Consider the following 21,350-nt stretch of genomic DNA (forward strand, 5'->3'; position numbering starts at 1 on the left):
GGGCGTGGCTGGGTGTGCAGATGGGTCTTTGCAGCAGGGACGAAGGTGTGACGAGGCCGCCAGGGCGGGCCTTGCTCCACTGGCACTGTGTCCCCGTGAGGAGAGGGGCCGAGGACACAGACACACACACAGGGACGACCACGCGGGGACCCGGGGGAACCGCATCCGCACAGCAGAGGGGGGCCCCAGGACAGACACGCCGTGGTGAGACCGCGGCCCAGACGCCCAGCCTCCAGGACGAGGAGGGTAAATCCTGCCGTCCGAGCCACGCCGTCTGGCTCCCCGAGGTGGCGGCCCGGCGCAGGAGCGCAGCGGCGCTCGCCGTCACCGTGGAGCCGCCTCGCGGGCAGCGCGTTCACGCTCGTGAGCACGAGGGAGGCTGGAAGCGGGCGTCTCAGGGCGTCACAAGCGTGTGCTCACAGTCGCACCGCCGGCGTTCCCGGGTCTGCTTCTCACGCCCGTGGCTCTGACTGCGGCTCCGGCCCCTGGGCCCGGGACCCGAAAGCCCCGGCGGGTCCCGGGGAGCGGCCCGCGGGCTGTGTGCCGGGGCGGCGTCCGGCGGCGGCCCCGGGCGGCTCACGGCCCACTTCTCCTTCACAGCCATATCCAGCAAGATGATCGACAGGGTCTTCTCGGGAGCGGTGACGCGGTACGTGTGTCCCACAGGCGTCCGTGTGTCTGCCGGCCGCAGTGTCCCGGGTGTGCGTGCAGCTCCGTCTCACACCCCGGCGCAAGCGTGTCGTGTTCTGAGAGTGTGTTGTCATGGGAGGTCACGAGCAAGGGGGGCCCATGTGCCGCTGTCACACCAGGTCACGGGGAGGACACACACCTGTCACACGAAACCATAAATGAGGGGACACACCTTTGTCACGGGAGGCCACCAGCAAGGGGGGCTCACGCGTCACAGGAAGGGATGGGCAGGGCTCTGCGACCTCACACTGCTCCGCCCGACACATCTTGTCTCCATCCCGGCCCTGAACCCAGAGGCAGAAAGGTGCAAAAGGAAGGAAAAATAAGCTACGCCGACTTTGTCTGGTTCCTGATATCCGAGGAGGACAAGAAAACCCCGACCAGGTACGGTCGGCGTCCAGGGTCCCCTGGTGCAGCGGGGCAGCATGGGCTAGTTGTCACCCCTGAGCAGGGGCGCCACCTGGAGACCATCCTGGGGGAGGTCCGTCCCGGGCAGAGGGCCCAGAGGGCGTGTGGCCCAGCCTCGCCTGGCAGGTTGACCTAGGCCGGTCCTTGCTGGGTGGAGCTGGCGGGGCAGGTGGGGTCCGCGCGCGGCCAGGCTGACGAGGCCCGCCCCGTGTGTCGTGGCCGCAGCATCGAGTACTGGTTCCGCTGCATGGACCTGGACGGGGACGGGGTGCTGTCCATGTTCGAGCTGGAGTACTTCTACGAGGAGCAGTGTCGCCGGCTGGACAGCATGGCCATCGAGGCCCTGCCCTTTGAGGACTGCCTCTGCCAGATGCTGGACCTGGTGAAGCCCCAGAACGAAGGTAACAGCTGCAGAGGACACCCCGTGACCTGCGACAGCCACTCAGGCAGGGCGTCCCTGCTCCGAGGTGGTGACGGCTGGGCGGGGCCTCAGGGAGGCGCGTACCGCGTTGTGTTGCTGGAGACGGTGCCCAGGGCAGCACCTGGGACCGCAGCCCTCTCCTCTGGTGGACAGTCGCCACGTTTTGACACAGCTCAGGGTGTGTTCCACTTCTTCCTGTCCCCCTCCGCCCTCCCGTGAGGGGATCCCGTCCTGCAGGGTGGGCACACAGACCTTCCCTGGGCCGGGAAAGTGGCTGTCCCTGACCCCACTTCTATGTCCCCCTGTCCCCCAGGCAAATCAAGTCCCAGCCCTGTGCCATCCCCCTCCCGGTAGAGGGAACCCCGGGTCCAATGGGTGCCCTGACACCGCTCACCTGAGAAGGCCCCTACAAGGGGAGGCTGATGGCCGCACGTGGGGGACCCAGGGATGCCTGAGGTCGAAGGGACAGAGGGAGACGGGCTCTGAAGTGGCCGCCTCAGTCAGCGCTGCGTCGCAGGTGCTGGAGTCCTGGTCTGGCTGTAACTGAAGGGTTCTGGGGCCCCGGGGCCTCCCGTGCAGGGTCTCCGTTGTGTGCGCACTGCCCCCTGGCGGCCAGAGCTGCTGCTCCTCCCTGTGCCCTGTCCACTTGGACAGCGGGAGCACACAGGACCCCAGGACTCGGCCCCGCCCCCCCGGCCACCGGCCCCACCCACCGCTGCCCCCGCCCACCGCACCTCCCAGGCTCCGTAGCCTGGAGCCCCCATTGTCCGTGTTCCACGTGGCTCGCGTCAGAACACACTGCGCCACGTTCTTAAAGGCCTGTCGCTGCACACAAACCCGTTCTGGACATGCGCGCAGCGCCGCGTCTAAATCCTGTGCCTCCTCAGGGAAGATCACGCTGCACGACCTGAAGAGCTGCAAGCTCGCCAACGTCTTCTTCGACACCTTCTTCAACATCGAGAAGTACTTGGATCACGAGCAGAGGGAGCAGGCGTCCTTGCTCAGGGTGAGCGGCCCGGCGGGGGCGCGCGAGGGGCGGCTTCGGAGGGCGAGCGGGGGCCGCGCACACCCTGACCCGCGCACACCCTGCCCCGCGTCTGCTGTAGGAGAGCGAGAGCGAAGGCCCCGAGCTCTCCGACTGGGAGAAGTACGCGGCCGAGGAGTACGACATCCTGGTGGCCGAGGAGGCTGCGGGGGAGCCCTGGGAGGACGGGTGAGTGGGGGACACATGAGGGTGCAGGGCGGCCGGGAGGGAGGTGGGGACGAGGGGACGCAGGGACAGCAGGAGCCTGTTCATCTCACTGCTGTTACCCGGGTTCGGTGCACAGTGCTTCCTGTCAGGTGATGGCGTGGGGGGGGGGGGTGGCTTTCCTGCCAGTTTCAGGCAATTTTATGGGGTCAAAGCCACCACGAAACAGTCACGCTGCTCTCTGTGTAGGTCTGTCTCCGGGTCCGCACCTGGCTGCGTCCTGGTGAGATGCCGGTGGGCGTGGCTCACACGGGGCATATCTGGGTGGTGGTATGGCGGGCGCGGCTCACCTGGCGGGCTGGCTGGAGGGTGGGCGTGGCGGTGTGGGCGTGGCTCGCGTGGAGTGCCTCGTCCTGTGCTCAGTGACTTTTACCTGTGTAAGCACCTGGCCCTCTCGTCCCCGGGCTGAGGGGCTACTTTGCTGCACGTCCTCCACTTTGCGGTGCAGCGTCTCATGCCTCAGGGGGTCCCTGCAGGGCGTGTCAGCCCAGCACGCCTGTGTTTTTTTGAAGCACCTCATTTCCCATTCTTCATTTCGGGCTGGTTGGTTATTGTTATTTCTTTTCTTTTTTAATAACAACTTCATTTGACACATGAATGTATTTTTCTCTGGTTCCTGGATGTTGAGGGTTGTCTCCTGGACACACACCCTCACGGGCCGCGCGGTTTGGTAGTGCTCACACCTGTCTGTCACGCCTCTTCATGCTAACGTTCTCTTCATTGCAAGGACGTGCTATTTATCAGTTTTTCGGCTTCGGCTTTGTTTCCTGGGCTTTTGGTGTCATATCTGAGAAATCGTGGCCTAAGTCAAAGCTACAGAGACTTTCTCCCGGAAGTGTTAGTGCGTTTCATTTACGTTTGGTCCGTGACGGTCTTGAGAAGACTTCGCTGTGGGTGTGCGGGGGACCGAGGTCCCGTCACACATGCAGGCGCGTGTGCTCCAGCACTGCTCACGCCGTCGCACGGGCTCGGCGTGCTTGCCGCGAGCCTGGCCGTGGGCGCGCGCTTTGCCACGCGTCCCGCTGTGTGGACGCGCGTCCGCGGTCCCCGCACGGCCCGTCCTCTGGCAGTGTCCGCCGAGCGCTGGGGCCGAGCGTGTGGGCGTGGCGGCGTGGGGCCCCGCTGCCCGCCTCTCCGTGTGGGACCAGCCCTCGCCGTGGGGTGGGGAGTCCCGCAGCCGCGACACCTCCGCGCACAGTGCACTGGCCGCTGTCCCCACGCGCGTTTGTGCCTACGCGGCGCCCTGCGGACGCTTGAGGTGCCGCTGGCTGCACAGGCAGTGTGGGGACGGCCAGCGTGCGAGGTCGCGCTTCCTGGCCCACGAGCCCCCACGCACGCCCCCTCCGCCCCCGCCGCCCCGTCCGCCCCCGCCGCCCCCGCCGACCCCGCCGCCCAGGTCTTGTGGTTTCGGAGCGCCGCCTCCGCCGTGTTCTGTGCCAGCTGCAGCTCGGCGTGCCCAGGGGGAAACGCACTTCCCACCGTCCCATTGGAGCCGAGGCAGCACGTGGCGGCAGGCGGCCGACCTGCCGTTCCGCGCCCGGTTTGACCGCCCTCGCGCGTGCTGAGAGCGCTTCTCCGGGTTCTGGGGGCTGCTCTCTCCGCACCGGGACAGCCCGCCCTCCGCGCCCCGTCGCCGCCCTCCGCGCCCTGTCGCGCTGTCCAGGACAGTCTGAGCCCGTCCTCGTCACACTGCACATTCCTTTCCTCTTGCAGCGGCACGTCCTCGATTGTCACCGCAGGGTGGGCGGGAAGCGGGGACGGGACTCCGGAGCGAGCACGGGCCGGGCCACGTGCTGGGCCCGGGGACTCGTGTGCACAGCCTTCGGCAGCCGGGGCAGCGCCATCCTAGGCATGCGCAGACTTCGAGAACAGCTGTGTCCGACGCTTTGGGCACATGGCTCTGTGCTGTCGGTCAGCGTGGTGGGCTCTGCGCAGGGGTGTCCCGCGGCTGCCCTTCTGGGCTGTCCTAAGGCAGCGCCCCGCGGCGTGCTGTGCCTTTTATACGGAACGCACATAACCCCTTCACAGATGTCACGGCTTCCGTTCGCAAGAACCACGTGCCGCTTGTCTCGTGACAGTGGCGTTTGGCATCAGGACGCTGCCTCCCGTCGCTTCTCTCCCGTGCCTGGCAGCGAGTGTAGAGAACTGTACGTCACCCGTGGGTGGCATTCAGCAGAGCTGCGTCCAGCCCTGCCGTCAGTGACCGGTGCTCAGAGCTGGCGGCTGCCCGGGGTCCCCTCCTGGGCGTGAGGGCACCGGCGCCCTGGGTCTGGCTGCAGGAGGGGCCTCCCCGGGTCCAGGCTGCCATTCCCAGCCCCTCAGGTGCCCTCCCCACGTCCCCCGGGGCGGCGCACAGGGCCCCGCGTGCGGCCGTCTCACCGCCCGCTCCCCGCAGGTACGAGGCGGAGCTCAGCCCCGTGGAGCACAGGCTGAGCGCGCGGCGGTCTCCGCTGGCCCAGAGGCCCTTCTTCGAGGCGCCGTCGGCGCTGGGCTCCGTCGACCTGTACGACTACGAGTGCGAAGACGACGACGACCTGCAGCCCTCGTGACCACGGCCGCGAGGGACTGCCCGCGGCGGTGCATGGGGGCCGCGGCTTGTGTCGAAACAGAGGGGTTGGGCGGCGGGCGCTCCCGCAGGAGACGAGGTGCATTGTGGGGGATGCCGGCGTCGTTTCTTCAGCACGGAGGCTGGTCCGAGAGGGTCTCGGAGGCGTGTCCCGCAGTCCTGGACTCCACAAGGGCAACCCCCCGGGGACCCCGCGAATGCCGGCCGCCCCGCCCGCTGCCCAGCATCCCCGCTTCACCCAGAGGCGCACCGCGTACCTCGAGGCCCTCGCGAGGGGACCGGTTTCCTCTCCAGGGGCCCCCTGCAGGGCTGGGGACCCGCACGGACTTAAGGCATCCTGAACAGGAGCTTGCAGGAGCTGGCGCCTCCGCCTGTGCGTCCTGGGGCCCAGGGCGCCTGCGCCACGGCCCACGCGGTGTGGGAGGGGCGTCCTGGCTCTTCCGTCCGACCCCCCGGATTGTGCACAACGGGTAACGTTGGCTTTTATTTGCTGTGCAGAGAGCTTTAAGGTCGTTTCATGAGGTCACGTTTGTATTTTGAAATAAATAATTTAAGAGTTTTCAGCCACAGGCTCTGCTTACCTGGCCAGCAGCCCGTGACACAGACCGGCACAGTTCACAAAGGGGACGCTGGCAGCAGACGGCGGTGCCACAAGGGCGGGGACGGCTCGCGAACGGGGTCAGGAAGCCAGCTGGCGCAGCTCCGAGGGCCCCGCCCAACAGGTCCCAGCAGCGGGCCTGTCCTGGGCCATGAAGTGGGCTCTGCAGCCCTGGGGTCCCCCAGCCACGGCCGTCCTCCCCTACTCGGCCCTCGGGAGGAGGGGCGACGTGACCCCGTCACTTCTCCGCAGGTGGTGACTCCCGAGCCCTCAGGATGGACCGGCCCTGCAGACGCTGGCCTCGCGTGGGGATGGGGCTAGCGGCAGCCGGGCAGGAACCAGGGGCGATGCCAAGGACCCCAAGGGCCCCAGACCTAGTGTCATGAGCCATGCAGGCCTGAGCACGGGGACCGCACCCCAGCAGCATGGTCAGAGCAGCCGGGCCGGCTGGGGCCCTCAGCCCCACGGGGCAGCCAACACACACAGCGAGCCCCGTGTCGCCGGCCCTCAGGGCAGCCCTGGCTCCCTGACGCCGAGCTTCCTGGCACCTGCTCCTGTTCCCACTAGGGACAGGTCACCTGGGAGACCCCACCTGACAGGTGTCTGTCCTCCACAACCCAGGTCCTAGGGACATCAGCAGGAAGAGGGACCCCGTGTGGCCCCAGTAGTGCCCACAGAGCCTGGTCACGTCCTCTCCAGCATGTCAGTGCCCTACTCAGCCACCTCCCACGCCCACCCGGGACACACACAGGCAGGGACCCACCCCACCTCCACGTCCTCACTGGGAGAGTTTGCGCAGTCCTTGGAGACAGGAAGTAGACATCATAGATGTCCCTGCAGGGGACAGACACCGGCCCGGGAGCCCCCCACCCTTATCCGGTGGCCAGGAGGAGCTGGTCACAGCCCCAGCACTTTCCCAGGGACCCAGCTCCATCTCAGGCCTCCATCCCTGTTGGAGGGAGGGAGGCCAGGCCGGAGCAGGAGCCGTGGACAGCAGTCCCCGGGGGGCCGAAGACAGAGTCAGAGGGACACGGAGTCAGGTGGAGGAGGGGAGGGAGTCGGGTGGAGGTGGACGAAGGACACAGCACTGGGGACGCGGCAGTCCCGGGCCCTCGGGGGGTGAGACCGGGGACGTGGCAGTCCCGGGCCCTTGGGGGCTGAGGTGTCCCCTGCTCCGCGACGCGTGTTCTGCCCGGACAGCAGGCGTTGGCACAGCGGCCCAGCCACCCGATGAAGCACCACCCCCCCCCTCGGGGCCCCCCTGTGACAAGCATCCGTGAAGGGACAGCGGGACCTTGAGGCTGCAGCCACGCCCAGCTCCTCTCCGAGGGCGGGTGGCAAACAGCGGTGGGACGAGCACAGGCGGGGGCGGCCCGGGGGCGGGGGGGGGGGGGCGGTCGCCTCTCTCCTGGGTCCGTTGGCTGCTGCGGATCAGCCCGGGGCCTGGGGTGTCCATCGTGAGGCTGAGGGCTCCTCTTGCGCACGTCACCCGCAGGCTGTGGCCGGCGGGCCCCTCTCCCCCTCGGCCCCTTGTCTCGGCATCCAGGCTGGCGGCAGACAGCTCCGTTCTGCCCCTCCAAAGGCCAGCAGGCCCTCGGGCAGGGAGTCCTCGAAGCGGGTGCGTCTTCCATGGAGAGAGGGCCCGGGACGTGCGTGGTGCGTGGGGACCTGGGACGTGGAGAGAAGGGGACGCGGGAGCGGGGCACGCAGCCTGCATGAGGCCGCTCAGCCCCCAGCGCCCCGGAGCCGCGTCCGGGGCTTCGGCCTCCTCCTTCGTCGCAGCACATCCCCGTCCTACGCCGCTGACCCCAGCGCCCAGCCTCCTGTCTGGCTGTGCGGACACGGCCCCGCCGGACCCCTGGGGGAAGCCAGGCGGCCGCCCTCCGCCTCCTCCAGCAGAGAGCCCGCACCCAGGGGCCAGCTCGGGTGTGGGCGGGGGCGGAGGGCGGGGCGGGGCTCGGGTGGGGGCGGGGCGGGGCTCGGTTGGGGGCGGGGCTCAGGTGGGGGCGGGGGCGGAGGGCGCGGAGGGGCTCAGGTGGGGCGCCTTCGAAGGGAGTAGGCCGGCAGAAGCGCACGCAGTGGGTGGGGTTTCTATGGGGCGGGGCTCAAAGGGGGCGGGGCCTCGGGTGCAGCATGGATGCGCCTTAGGGTGGCTCAGACAAGGGGAGATGGGACACAGGGACCAGGTCGGGAGCAGGGGACAAAGACTTGGAAGGAGACACGAGAAAGAGGTCACGAGTGGGAGCTGTGAGTGCGGGGCTGGGGCCGCACAGCAACGGGAGCGGGCGATGCGAGCGGCGCCCACTGCGGCGTGGACCGGTCCCCTCGCTCCTGCTCCACGCACAGCCCCTGAGCACAAGCTCACGTGGACAAGGACATGAGCGTCGCCCACGACTCCTGTTGCCGATGCCGAGGCCCGCGTCCAGACCGTCAGTGTTGTGCACCAGCGGGTCGCAGTGCTGTGCCCTCAGCAGGATGTGGGTCCCCTCGTCTGTCTGCAGTCATCAGCCTGGACGGCGGTGTGGAGGGGTTTCTCGCCCCCGCCCCCTTCTGAGGTCTGGCGCCCCTCCCCCGCCCAGCACCAGTGACAAAGTGTCCGTAACCACCACGCCAGGCTCATCCCAGGTGCGCCCCCCACCCTCCTGGCAGTCTTCGGAGCAAGCGTGGTCTGGACCCCCAGAAGCTGGAAGAGGTAGGAAGGACCCCTGGACAGAGGAAGCCGCTGGCTTTGGGCTGCAGAGGGTCCCAGATACCCCAGGACGAGTGGAATCGCCTGGGGCAAGCTGTGCTGATTCTAAGCCTCCCCTAGTGGTCCCCGGGCTGCTGTGGCATTTCTGCAAACCGAGCACAATGTCAAAGGGCAAACGACAGAACAAAGACGTTTCAGTGGGCTTCAGCTCGGAGGTGAGCAGTTTCTTGCTCTCTCTGCTCACCTGTTCTTTCCCACCGTGTCCACCCGAAGACCTGGAAACCGTGGGCTTGTCTGTGTGAGGATCGGGAGAAGCCCCCTGCCCCAGACAGGACAGGGCCAGGCCCTCGACGGAGGCAGAGGACGAGCTGGGTTCGTCCATACCAGGTCGCGTGAGGCCGACAGTCCCTCTCTCCACCCCTCGCACCTGGGCCTGTCGTCCACCTGTCAGGACCTAGTGGACGAGAGACGCCGTCTGTCCACCTCTCAGAAAGTAGGGCTCCCGTCACCTCAGCACCGGGTCCTGTGGGTGCAGGGAGGGGCCCCACCGTGAGAGGGTTCCCAGCCTGGGAGGAGTCCCACCCGGGAGGGGTCCCGCCCTCAGTGTGACATCACGGCCGCATCACAGAGGGTCCTGTGAGGCTCAGCTTGAGGGAGTCATCACCCCTGGTTACACCCAGGGCCCTTCGGATGGAACCCACAAGTGTAAAGAAGATGCCCCTGGAAATCGCATTTCACCCCCGTCCCTGCCCCATGACATCGCCGTGGAAACAAGGTGCAGTTGGCGTCAGTCTCTGAGGCACTGACTTTCCTTCTGTCACCCACCTTCGCCTGCCAGGGACTGAAGTGGGAAGCCACAGCCCAGGGGACCCTCCCGAAGGCTCCTGGGTCGTCCACGGGGCAGAGAGGAGGCGGGGCACCGGGGTCTGCACCCACCAGTGCCTGCTGGTGGGAGACCTGCCCACAGCCTGCCCTCCCCAGGGGGACGCAAGGCCTCCGTCCTGCCAGCGGGGACACACCCCTCCGAGCGTCCACATCCACACACTAAATGTCAGCGCTCGGCTGACTGGGCAGGTGCCCACACTCAAGCCGGACTTCTGGACACACCCGCCCTGCCCGCTGTGCAGTGCAGGCTGACCAAGAAGGGACAGGAGACCAGGCGATCGGCTGACCCAGCCCGACGTCCCCCACCCCCCAGATGTCCTGCCCCCGGCGGTGAGCCAGAGAGCCGGAATAGTAGCCCTTGTAGGGGACAGTGGCCGAAAAGCTGGAACACGCCCGTCCTGAATTTACAGTAGCAGAGACCCAACTGCAAAGCCGACTCCCTGTTCATGCTCAGGTGAGCCACCCTGGGACCCCTCATGGGGACCGAGGGACAGGACACACCAGGGGAACCAGGGGGCCCCAGTCGCTCTTCATCGTCCTTCTTGTCCCCTGTGCCCATGGGGCCACTGGCGCCCCAGCCCCTCCGGGAAAGACGGAAAGGACAAGCTGTGCTCCCGCTCCGGGTCGGTGGGCCTCCCCTCCCTCCCTGCGCACCTCCCCGCCCTTTGCTCGCCCTCCCCTCCACATGCACCACCCACCTGCAGGGGCCGCCCCTCCCCACGTGCCTCCCCTGGGCGTGGGCTTGGGCTTCGGAGCTCCATGGCCCCTGGTTCTCTCCCTCCCACACCCAGCACCCTGAGACCCCCTAGACTTGACACAGCCCTCAGGGACAGGAGAAATGACATCGGGTCTTTTCAGACCTCTCAGCCTGGCCTGCAGCCCCTTCCCGCGGTGGCGGCTACCAGCCAGTGCGAGGACCCCACAGGGATCACCTGCAGGGATGGTCCGCCGACCTGCAGACACCCTGTCCAGCAGGTGCGGGCGCAGGGGGGTTGGGGACTCCCAGACATTGTCCCTGGACCCCTTTCAGAAAGGTCCTAGCCCCATGATCGGGTAAAAGCCATTTTGCTGAGTTCAAACACAGAACCAAGGGATGGGTGTGTGCCTGCGCGGGCCTGGATGCCGTGGGGCCCTTGGGGTCCCAGGTCCACCCCCACACTCTCCCGAACGGGGCCCTCAGGACGCCCCGCACAATCGGTGTTGGTGAGCGGGGCTCCCAGCGCCTGTCAGCCCCTGAGGCCTTGCCCCTTGGGTCCTGCCCCCTCGGGATGACGCCCAGTTAGCCGGCGCGACCCCGCACGGCCGCCTAGGGCCAGAAGCGCCCTCCGCACGCAAGGGGCAGGCGGCGCCAGTGCTGAGTGAGCAGGAGGGGCGCAGGGCGTCCCCTGGGAGGCATCGCGGGAGACAAAGGTGGCCACAGGGCTGCGGGGGTCGAGTCGGGTCGGGTGGTCGTCATCTGCCCCAGGTACACCCCGCAGCCCCACAATGCGGGTTCTCCAGCCACAGAACAGGCCAAGCTTCAGACGCTAAAGTGCTTGTCCTAAACCACGAGGTGCCGGACCCGGACAGCCCCCTGAGAGGGGACCCCGAGCCTAATGAACAGAGGTGGGGCGCCGGGGGCCGGGCAGAGCATGGCAGCAGGTGTACCCTGTGGGGGGGGGGGACAATCAGCTTTACCGGACGCAAAGGGGTGGGGTGCTGCCGGTGACTGCCTACACCACGACGCACTCCACGGCAGGCCCGCGGTGTGCAAACAGGGCCAACCCTGTAAACGCCGCGTGACGTGCGTGGCAAACGTTGCTTTTATGACGTCTTGCTAGCTGAGATTCCGATTCCACTCCCCTTTGTCACGAATATGCGAGGCTCCTTCCGCTCATCTCACTAAGGGCTCTGGGCACAGGCTCCCCACCTGTGGCCATCACCAAGACCCTCTCTGTTCACAGGCAGCCGTCCTTCCAGGGCTGGGCGGTGCTATCGGAGCCCCTTCAGGGGACCCCAGACAGCAGCCACCCCAATGACAGCAGGAGTTTTGATCCTCAGCAGGACACAGACCCCACACCCCTTAATAGTCCCTGTCCCCATGCCAGCAGGACAGACCTCAGAAAGGAGAGAGGTACCACAGGGTTAGGGCAGGGTAGAACACCCCACATTCATGCTCTAGAGCAATCAGAAAGTGGGGGACACTGTAGGGCAGCAGCAGACATGGGGTCTATTCTGGACCTGAGACTTACCCAGAAAAATGTGGTGACACCATATGGCCCCACAAACCCTGCACCTGGGGCCACATGTCCTCACTCACCAGGTGACCCCACCTCCCAGGCCCCACACCTGGGGTCGCACACCCTCACCAGGTGACCCCTCCTCCGCAGCCCCCCACTCTGCCCAGCCCCCTTCCCTCCACAGCACCCCCTCCCCGTGCGTGGTCCTTGCTGTGCCCCTTACCCTGTTCCTTAAAAGGTTCTCGTTCATGTTTGAAGACAAAAGTAGCACCTTGTCTACATTTTAGTGATCCGTCCGCTACGAATAGAATACAAATTACAGGGGTGCTGTTATTTACTTTCAGCATGAAACGTCAGAAGGACCAGGCTTTCGGCAGACATTTATAAAAGAACGAGTGAACGAAAAGTTTTCTGTAAAAACAAGACCCTCCACCGCGTCCCTGGGACAGCCGGGATTCCCAGGATCCTTTCCGCTCCAAGTGTTTTGAATTTGGCCTGGAGGACGCAACCGACACTGGTCTGGGTGGGAGGGGCGCTGTTTGAAACCAGCCCGCCTCTCGGTTCGCTGGACAGTGGGCGCTGCTGTCCTCTCCCAAGACACACCGGCCAGCCGGATTCGTACCCGAAGGCAGGGCCTGGGACCCTCGAGGCCAGTCAGGCTGCAAGCGCAACTTCGGAATCCCCCCAAACATTGGGGACCCCTGAGGACGGCATTAGGTGCCCAAGGTAAGGTCCGGGACCCCTGGGGATGAGATGGCACCCTCAAAGTAGGGCCCGAAACCCCCGAGGATTGTTGGCTCGGACCTCCCAAGGCTGGGCCTGCGATCTCCAGGGATGAAACGGGACCCGCAAGGCAGGGTTCGAGTCCCCCAGGAACGGGAAGGGACCAAACTCAGGCTACCAACATAGACCAAGAACCCCCCGGCTGGATCTGAAATCCCCGAGCAGCGTTCGGAACCCTCCCAAACTGGACGAGACGCACAGCAAGAGCTCGGGCCCCCAAAGCAAAATCTGGGGCCCGCAAGACAGCGTTCGGGACCCCCGACCCGCGCGGAGACGGGAGTGGGGAGCGGGACGCGCCCGCAGCGGCCGGGGCGGAGAAGCGCGTCCCGGCGGAGCCGCCTCCCCACCCATCAGGCGGCAGCGAGCACGTGACGCCGGCGGGCCAATGGGGAGGCCGCAGGCGCGCACGGCCCGAGGCCCCGCCCCTCTGCGTGCGGCCAGGCGCGGGATGTGGGCCCTGCGGGCCGCCGTCCGCCCTGGGGCCCGCGTCTCCCGCTCGGGGGGCTGCGTCCCCCGCGTGGTTCGCTGCCGCGGGGCCCCGAGGGTCGCGCACCTGCCGCCACCTTGGCCCGAGCGCGCGCTGGCCGCCTTCGGCCCCGGGGACCCACGGGGATTGCAGCACCGAGGGGGCGGGGGCCGGGGCCCACGTGCGGACGGCCGCGGGGGCCGCGCGGGAGAGGAGGAGGAGGAGGACGAGGAGCCGGAGGGCGCGGAGCAGGAGGAGGAGGACGTGGAGGAGCTGCTGAGCAGGGCGCCTCTGCTGCCGGCCGGGACCCAGCGCGTGTGCCTGGTCCACCCCGAGGTCAAGTGGGGCCCAGGGAAGCCGCTGCAGCCGCAAGGTGACCCGAGCCGGGGCTTCGGGGCGGGGCCTCGGGGGCGGGGCTTCGGGGCGGGGCCTCGGGGCCGGGCCTCATAGGGCGAGGAGCCTGGGGGCGGAGCTTGGGGGGCTCACCCTCACGCGGCGGGAGTATCGGGGCGGGTTCCCAGGTGTGACTCCGGCGCGGCCGTGGGGGGCGGGCACAGGGCTGGAGTGATTGGACGGGGCGCTGGGCGTGGGGGTTCGTGGGCGGCGACGCCGGGACGCTTGGGACTGCACCGCGGGGTGCGGCGTTTGCGGGGCCGTGACCCCTAGGGCGCGGGGGACTCCCGAGAGGAGCGGCTCGCGAACTCCTGCCGCGGGGGCGGGGGGCTTCGCGGGCTGGATCTTGGCGCGGGAGCCGAGGCGTCGGTGTGCGGAAGCTGCGAGTCGGGCGGAGCTTCTGAGAGGCGGAGCTGATGGGCGGAGACCCCGAGGGGCTCGGCTCTGAGCGCGGGAACGCGTCCCGCGGGGTTTGAGGGCGGGGACTCTGGGAGCAACACTGAGCCCCCATCCCCGCCTGCCCCTGAAACGGCTTGAAGCAAACCTCACTAAGGACGCGTCTCTCCCCAAAGCCGAGTGGCAGGTGGCGGAGGCGAAAGCGCTGGTCCACACGCTGGACAACTGGTCGGTGGTGGAGACAGTGGTGGTGCCCACCAAAACGCCCGACAAGAAGCTCATCTTCAGCAAGGGGGTCTTGGAGCACCTGACAGGTGCGTCTGGCGCTCATGTCCCTGTCCTTTCTTCCTCCGGAGAGGAACAGGAAAAGCACAGGCTGTCTAGTGACGCGGCCTCGTGGGAACTGGGGTTAGACGTGGAAAAAGCCTGGCATCCACACTGGAACTCAAACAAGGCTTAGGGTGGGGGCAGTTTAGGGTGCAAGCCGGCCGTGGCGCTCAGCCCTCCCTCCTAGCTTCCCACCGCTAACTCTTAGCACCAGGTCCTGCCCGTGAACCCCGCTCCCCCGACGGTCCCCACCCCACACCTGGTTGAGTGCGGTTCACAGCAGCGAGCCCAGCACATGCACCAGGGGTGTTCACTGCCTGTCTCCCCGAGTCTTAGAATTCAGGCGATCGTGTGACCTCTCTGCAGGCCACACCCCTGAATGTGAACTCCAGGCCTCTCCTTTTGACCCCGACCCAGATGTCCAGAACACCGTGCTCATAGCCACAGCGCACGGTGATCCTGCCACAGATGTCCGTGGAGTGGCGACCCCTAACTGGACCCTCTCTCCCTTAGATAAAATTAGAGGATTGGCGGAAATCACGGCTGTCTTCCTGAACGTGGAGAAGATGTCGGGGCCCACCAAGGTACTGGGGGTCACTCTCCGTTGAGGCTCGGGTTGGCCTCGCCTCTGAGGGACAGGACACAGTCTGGGGAGAGCGGCAGGTCCCGCCTCTCCTGAGATCCTGCCGTGGGCCTGGGCTCCCAGTGCGGGGCCCTCACACACCGTCGTCTTTTCTAGAAAGAACTGGAGGCCGCCTGGGGCGTGCAGGTGTTTGACCGGTTCACCGTGGTCCTGCACATCTTCCGCTGCAATGCCCGGACCAGGGAGGCGCGGCTCCAGGTGGCTCTGGCCGAGCTCCCCGTCCTCAGGTGCGGGCTCGACACAGGGCCCCCGACATCAGAACCCCTCTGTCGTCCTGTGATGGATGTTGCTCAGGGCGTGGTAGGGACAGACGTGGCTGGCCGTGCCCTCCGGGCGGAGCAGCTTGTCGGATGCCCCTGGGGCTCACCCCATGGGGAACTCCAGCAGCGTGGCACCCTGCGCCCCTGACGGGACGGCCCCGGTGCACTGGCGCTGCGCCCAGAGTCCCCACCAGGCTTCTGTCCTCGCCCTTGCGGGTGACGTGCTGCGCCTGCTCTGTAGTCGCAGGAGGGGCGTGTGCGTGTGTGTCTGCCTCTGCCACCCACTTCCTGCTTCCATGCCAGGGCTAAGCTGAAAAACGGCGCCGGCCGCCTGGACGGACGCGGAGGCTCTCGCTACATCATGGGGTCAGGTAACATTCCACGGTCTCGTCCGCAGGTGCTGGGAAGGGGGATGTCACGGCAGCCACCTCTAGGAAGGGGACAGCATCCCTGGAAGGTCCCGATGGGGCCAGGGCTGTGTGCAGCTCCTTCTGCCGACTCATCCAACCAGCTAGGGGTCCAGGTGGTGTCCTGGGCAGTGATGACAAGTGGGCACACACTGGGGGGGGGGCCGTGCTCAAAACACCACAAAATCCTCTCCCCGGTCCTGGAGACCAGCAGTGTGACATCGGGTGTCCCAAGGCCACGCCGCTCCGTCCAGAGCCCCGGGGGAGGGTCCTCCCTGCCTCTCCCAGCGTCCGGGGGCCCCGGGCGTCCCTGGGCTGGTGGCCGCGTCCCTCCCGTCTCTGCCTCCGTCTCCACGTAGCTTCTCTGGGTCTGTGTCTCTCCTCTTCTGTTCCTTATAAGGACCCTGTCACTGGGTGTAGGGCCACCTGCTCCAGGAGGACTCATCTCAGAGCATTCATTTAGTCACATCTGCAAAGACTTATTTCCAAAGACAGTCCCATTTACAGACTATGTGGGGGGGTGTCGAGATATGGACACAGCCTTGGGGCACCACTCAGCCCGCCGTGGATATCGGGGGGCTGTCCTTCCGAGGCTCTTGCTTCCTGCTGAGCAAAGGGCAGAAGGGGGAGGTACGGCCACCTTCCGCTGGGCAGAGCTGGGTCGAAACAGGTGTCGGGGGCACTGCCTGGGGCCTCAGGTGCACCTGCCCGCACCCCGAAGGGGCCTCCGTTGTGCAGCTCGCTTTTACGCTCCCCTCCCCCCCGTCCGCTCACTGACTCACCTGCTTGGGTGCTTGCAGGGGAATCTTTCATGCAGGTGCAGCAGCGTCTCTTAAAAGAAAAGGAGATGAAGATCCGGAAGGCCCTGGAGAGGCTCAGGAGGAAGAGGCAGCTCCTGGGGACGCAGCGGAGGCGGCGGGAGCTCCCCGTGGTGTCCGTGGTGGGCTACACGAACAGCGGTGAGCGGTTCCGGAGTGGGAAGGGCCCCCCCCCCCCGGGATGAACCCGCTCACAAACGATGGGGCCGCGGTATTCCCCGAGGGCTGGTGGGTGACAAGGACAGATGGGAGCAGGTGACCCTTGTGCCGGCAGCTTCTCGGGGCCCATGTCCCCCAGCCGAGTAGCCAGTCTGTCTGTTCAGTGGCCGACAGTGGACCAGGCGCCGTCACCGACAGAACTTACTCATACTGAGCAGTAGGAAAAGTGGAGGTTCTCAGCCCACTTCCAGTAGCCAGGCTCCTAGAAGCTGGTATGGAGGAGGACGCCCCGGGGTGCTGCGAGCTTTGTGTAGCATGCACGTTGGGTGGCATCTTACGTGCAGAGGCAGGACTCTGGGCTTCTCGTGGCGGCACTGAGGCCTGATGTCACGGGCACCCTCAGGTCAGCGAACAGCACCCACGTTCTCATCCGCCTCCATTATCCGCTCAGCAAGCATCTGCTGAGCGCCAGGCCCCGCCCCCTCCGTGTGCTCGAGAGAACAGCGGTGACGTGGCCAGTCCCCTGTCCTCCCAGAGCTCCTGTCCGCGCCCACAAGGGGGGGTCACGTTCCCCAAAACGGGGAACATCTAGGCTTGTAAAGTCCTGGGTTCAGACGTGTGAGTCCGCGCCGCGCCCGTCTGCCAGGTAGAGAGCTGGGGTCCCGCTCAGGGTGGCCTTCCGAGGTGGCAGCTGCTGTGTTGTTGGCCCCAGGAGCTCACCCAGCCCAGAGGACCCTGTATCCTGTGGCTGGTGGTGGACACGCCACTGTGCGCCGGGCTGAGCTGTCCTACCTGGTCACACCACGTCACAAATCACCTCTGATTCACCTCTGGGGCAGGGGGTAGCCCCTGGCCCCCCACAGGTCTCCGTCAGCTAGCCACATCGCAGTGCGGCCCCGAACACTGGGGTCAGCTGCTCGGAGAGGTCCATTCTGTCAGGAAAGGCCGGGCGAGGTCCTCGGGGGCCACCTCGGGCACACGCGGCGCAGCCCCTGCCCGTCTGCACCGTCACTGCGTGTCCGCCATGAACCTGTCCGTGTGACCCCCCGTCTACACCACCCCACCTGCACCCCCCACCGTCTGCTCAGCCCCGTCCGTACTGGCCCCCCTCGTCTGCAGTGCCCCCCCACCGCACCCCCCTCTTCCCCCATGCGCACCACCCCCATCCGTGTGCACACCTCTGCCCGCACCAGCACCCTCGTCTGCACACACGCCCCGCTCACGTTCCTGGCCGCCACGGTCCCCTGTGCCGTGGCCCCCAGCCGCACGCCGTCCGCGCCGGCGGCCTCGTCTGCCTGGGCCCGTACGCCTGGGCCCGGCCCGTCTGCCCGGGAGGCCGGACAGCAGCGTCCACGTCTGCGCCGCCCGCACACAGCATCCCGAGGGCCCCGCGGGGACCCAGGAGCTCGGGGAGGCGCGGGCGGCCGTGGGGTCAGACGGGCGTGGCCCAGGTTCAGCAGCGGAGCGGGAGGTGGGAGGCGGCTTCACGCAGGGTCTGCCCCCGACCTCCAGGCAAAACCACGCTGGTCAAGGCTCTGACGGGAGACGCGGCCGTGCAGCCCCGCGACCAGCTGTTCGCGACCCTGGACGTCACGGCGCACGCGGGCTCGCTGCCCTCCCGCATGACCGTCATCTACCTGGACACCATCGGCTTCCTCTCCCAGCTGCCCCACGGCCTCGTCGAGTCCTTCTCCGCCACGCTGGAGGACGTGGCCCACTCGGTGAGTGTGCTATGCTGGGGCCAGGTCCCCTCACACATGACGCGGCAGGCCCCCGGCGGGTCCTGCAGCAGCAAGGGTCATGAGGGAAAGACTGGCCGACTGACACCTGGGTTTAGTGTTGAGGACGCGCCTGCGTCTGCCACTAGGTGGCGGCAAAGGCCGCAGCGAGGCTGGAGGCGCCCGGCTCACGGCAACTCTCTCGCACCGCCTTTGTGGGTTTTCTGAAAGTCTGTTTTTAAAACTTAAGTTTTTCCAAAAAAAGCCCATTACTAAATAACGCAAAATAGAAAGGGTACGTTTTTCCAGTGGCCAATTTCACGTGGCTTTTCCTTTGTTTTCCGAATTTTGCATAAGGAACCCACTGTAAAATGTTTACGATTAGTGAAAAATCAATCTTTAAAATGTGAGAAAAGATTTCACAGAAGGGTGAGCAGCCCAAAGCTCCGGCTGAAGCACCAGCCAGCCAGGGTGGTTGGCCAGTACTGTGGACTGGGGCAGGGTGACCCAGCGGCCCTCGGTCCTGGGGTCGGGCCCTGTGGCTGCAGGGAGCCCGCCCCCCTTGGGTCCCAGCCTCGCCACTCTCTACCCCCACCCGCTCGGGCACTGCTGGGCCAGCGCCCACCGCCACCCGTCCCGCTCCTGGGCGGCCGCCCCGGGGGGCTGGGGCTGGTGACCCGCACGTCCCAGCCGGTCGCCCTTCCGGCCCTCAGGACGTGATCCTGCACGTGAGAGACGCCAGCCACCCCGAGAGCGAGCTGCAGCGCGCCACGGTGCTGGCGGCCCTGCGCGGCCTGCGGCTGCCCGCGCCGCTGCTGGCCGGCGTGCTGGAGGTGCACAACAAGGCGGACCTGCTGCCGGGGTGAGCGGCCCTCGGGGAGCGGCGCGGGCGGAGCGCGCCCAGCCGGCTGCGCGCCAGGCTGCGCCGCCTCCAAGTGACCAACCCGCCAGTGGGGCGGGCCGGCGCGGGGAAGGGGGCGGGGTGCCCTGGACGCTGCGCCCTGCACCCCACACCCCGAGGTTCTCCCGCTGCCTCCGTCTGGCGGGGCCTGCGGCGCCCTGGGGGTGCACCCACGCGGTCCCAGTTGGGGCCTGTGGGCGGGGTCCCCGTGGGGACGCGCGCTCTCGTCCGCGGCTGAGCGGGTCTGCGGCCGCCCCGCGCAGGTACCGGCCGCCGGGGCCGGGTGCGCTCGCCGTGTCCGCGCTGCGGGGCCTCGGGCTGCAGGAGCTGAGAGCCGAGCTGGATGCCGCGGTTCTGAGGGCCACGGACAGACGCGTGCGCACCCTGCGCGTCCGGCTGGCGGGGGCGCAGCTCAGGTGCGTCAGGCGCGGGGTGGTGGGGCGTGGGCGGGGTGGTGGAGCGCAGGGCGGTGGGGCGCACGGTGGCGGGGCGTGGGCGGGGTGGCGGGGCGCACGGTGGCGGGGCGTGGGCGGGGTGGTGGAGCGCAGGGCCGCGGGGCGCAGGGCGGCGGTGCCGGCCCTCAGCGCGTGGGGTCGCTGGCGAGCCGAGTGTTTCTGAGCGGCCAGCGTGGCGGCCGCCAGAGTTGATGACTGACGCGCAGGCCGGCGTCGCTGCAGGGCTGGTGGCAGCAGAGCCCGCAGTGAGGCCGGCCGAGGACCTCGGGTCCAAGGTCCCCTCTCCCCGCCCCTCCCCGCAGCTGGCTGCACCGGGAGGCCACTGTGCAGGACGTGCACGTCGTCCCGGAGGCGGGCGTGGCCGACGTCACCGTCATCATCAGCAACGCCGCTTACGGCAAGTTCCGGAAGCTCTTTCCAGAATGAGCCAGTGGCCTGGGGACCGCGTGGCCGGAGCCTCAGGAGCAGGCGGGCGCGGCCCAGTGGGCCCTCCCTTCCCGCAGGCTCACGGCGGCGTCCGGGGGTGCCACACAGCGGGTCCAGGTTGATGGACAGTGAGCGGTCGTGTGCCTGGACTTCCAGAACGTCAGTGACGGGATGTGGAAAGCTTGCTCCCTGCTGGGGAGCCAGCCTCCTGGTTCTCCCACACCATGCTCCGCCCGTGCTGCTGCCCCGCCCCTCCCCCCTCCCACAGCGTCACAGCAACTGACGGAGCCAGAGCCGGGTCCCCCGGCAAAGGTAGCGGCTGAGGAGCACGTCACTGACGGAGCAGAAGCCCGCTGTGCCTGCGAGGCCGGCAGCCGGCAGGAGACTGCGAGATAGGCCGTGTCGGAGACTGGGGGGGGGGCGTCTGAGACGGGGGGTGTTGGAGACGGGGGATGCCTGGGACGGGGCCCCTCGCAGGCACAGAGCCAGGCAGACCCGCCCTGGTCACTCGCCTGCACCGCGGGAAGTGTACAGCTGCGGGTCACGTCCTGCAGCAAAGCTGGACGCCTCCCAGGGCCGGGCATGCAGGGCTCCGGGACAGACGTCCTGGCACGTGGCGCTGGCCACTGGCCCCGGCTTTGCGTGAGATCGCGCTTCCCAGGGGGATGGGGTCCTGCAGGGCCAGGTTCTGGGGGAGCCGCTCACGTGCACGGGGTGCTCCCTCCTGCCCCCGTCACGAGGTCCACCTCGCCCTTCTCCTGAGACGCGTCTGCACCGTCACGGGCGTGTGCCTTGAGCTGTCCTCGGACTTTGTCGCTCGGTGATAACAGGAAAGTGATCGAGCTGCCTCCTGAGCGTGCAGGAGGGGTGTGTGTGACCTTCCCAGACAGCCCAGCACACTCCTCGTTTCTCAGGCTGTGACACACACAGCCCACAGGCTGCCTCATGCGCACACGCTGTCCCCAGGCCTGCGGCCCCCCAAACTGTCTCAAGCTGGGCTTCCCAACGTGGCCACCCTGCGCACACTGTTTGCAGAGCTGTGGCAGACAGGATGATGTCTCAGAGGGGCCCGTGTCCTCGTCTCCGTGTGGTAGACAGAATAACGTCCCCAAACATGTCCCTGCCTTAATCCTCTGAGCCTGTGATTTGTTACTTTGATGGGCAAAAGGACTTTGCAGACAGTCATGTTAAAGATCCCGAAACGGGCGGTCGCCTTGCATCACGCGCTGGGGGCACGTGTCACAGGGACCTCGGAGGGGGGAGGCGGGAGGCGCAGCTGCATGTGGTGCCACACGCAGACCTGAGTCCGACGAGGCCGGGGGAGCCAAGGTGGGGGACGGGCCAGGAGGCCAGCGCTGCTGGACGCCTCCGGAAGCTGGAGACACAGGGAACGCGGCCCGAGAGCCAGGCTTTGAGACCCCGCGGGGCAGGGGAGGTGCCCCCCGAAACACTCAAACGCTCCAGCCCCGTCCG

General features: G+C 67.3%; 2 protein-coding genes across 6 annotated transcripts in view; both read left to right on the plus strand.

Moving 5' to 3' along the window:
* PPP2R3B (protein phosphatase 2 regulatory subunit B''beta) overlaps positions 1 to 5,903 on the plus strand; it is a 29,110-nt gene extending 23,207 nt beyond the window's left edge. For 3 of the 4 annotated variants that reach the window (XM_016136236.2, XM_036235734.1, XM_016136237.2), the window contains 6 exons: positions 601 to 649; positions 985 to 1,074; positions 1,324 to 1,499; positions 2,407 to 2,525; positions 2,626 to 2,732; positions 5,164 to 5,903. In XM_016136236.2, the coding sequence (XP_015991722.2) occupies positions 601 to 649; positions 985 to 1,074; positions 1,324 to 1,499; positions 2,407 to 2,525; positions 2,626 to 2,732; positions 5,164 to 5,317 (695 nt within the window). In that variant the 3' untranslated portion in view covers positions 5,318 to 5,903. The remainder of the gene's footprint in view (positions 1 to 600; positions 650 to 984; positions 1,075 to 1,323; positions 1,500 to 2,406; positions 2,526 to 2,625; positions 2,733 to 5,163) is intronic. The other variant, XR_001595797.2, reaches the window with a different exon arrangement.
* Positions 5,904 to 12,457: 6,554 nt separating this feature from the next.
* GTPBP6 (GTP binding protein 6 (putative)) lies at positions 12,458 to 21,014 on the plus strand. 2 transcript variants are annotated; one of them, XM_016136234.2, is made up of 10 exons: positions 12,458 to 13,347; positions 13,940 to 14,077; positions 14,604 to 14,674; positions 14,830 to 14,960; positions 15,297 to 15,364; positions 16,201 to 16,359; positions 17,890 to 18,098; positions 18,809 to 18,957; positions 19,260 to 19,412; positions 19,754 to 21,014. In XM_016136234.2, exons 1-10 carry the CDS (start codon positions 12,894 to 12,896, stop codon positions 19,875 to 19,877), a joined length of 1,656 nt encoding a protein of 551 aa, XP_015991720.2. In that variant the 5' UTR covers positions 12,458 to 12,893; the 3' UTR covers positions 19,878 to 21,014. The 2 variants fall into 2 exon arrangements, with proteins under 2 accessions (XP_015991720.2, XP_036091628.1); XM_036235735.1 differs by having other exon boundaries at positions 16,218 to 16,359.
* The last annotated feature ends 336 nt before the right edge of the window (positions 21,015 to 21,350 follow it).

The sequence above is a fragment of the Rousettus aegyptiacus genome, unplaced genomic scaffold (genome assembly GCF_014176215.1).
Source record: "Rousettus aegyptiacus isolate mRouAeg1 unplaced genomic scaffold, mRouAeg1.p scaffold_m13_p_19, whole genome shotgun sequence".
NCBI lineage: Eukaryota > Metazoa > Chordata > Mammalia > Chiroptera > Pteropodidae > Rousettus > Rousettus aegyptiacus.

Coding starts and splice junctions, on each gene's coding strand:
- GTPBP6 (XM_036235735.1), top strand. CDS start 12,894: ATGGGGAGGCCGCAGGCGCGCACGGCCCGAGGCCCCGCCCCTCTGCGT. Junction 18,099..18,808: donor TGGAGGACGTGGCCCACTCG/GTGAGTGTGCTA, acceptor TCCGGCCCTCAG/GACGTGATCCTGCACGTGAG. Junction 19,413..19,753: donor CTGGCGGGGGCGCAGCTCAG/GTGCGTCAGGCG, acceptor CCCTCCCCGCAG/CTGGCTGCACCGGGAGGCCA.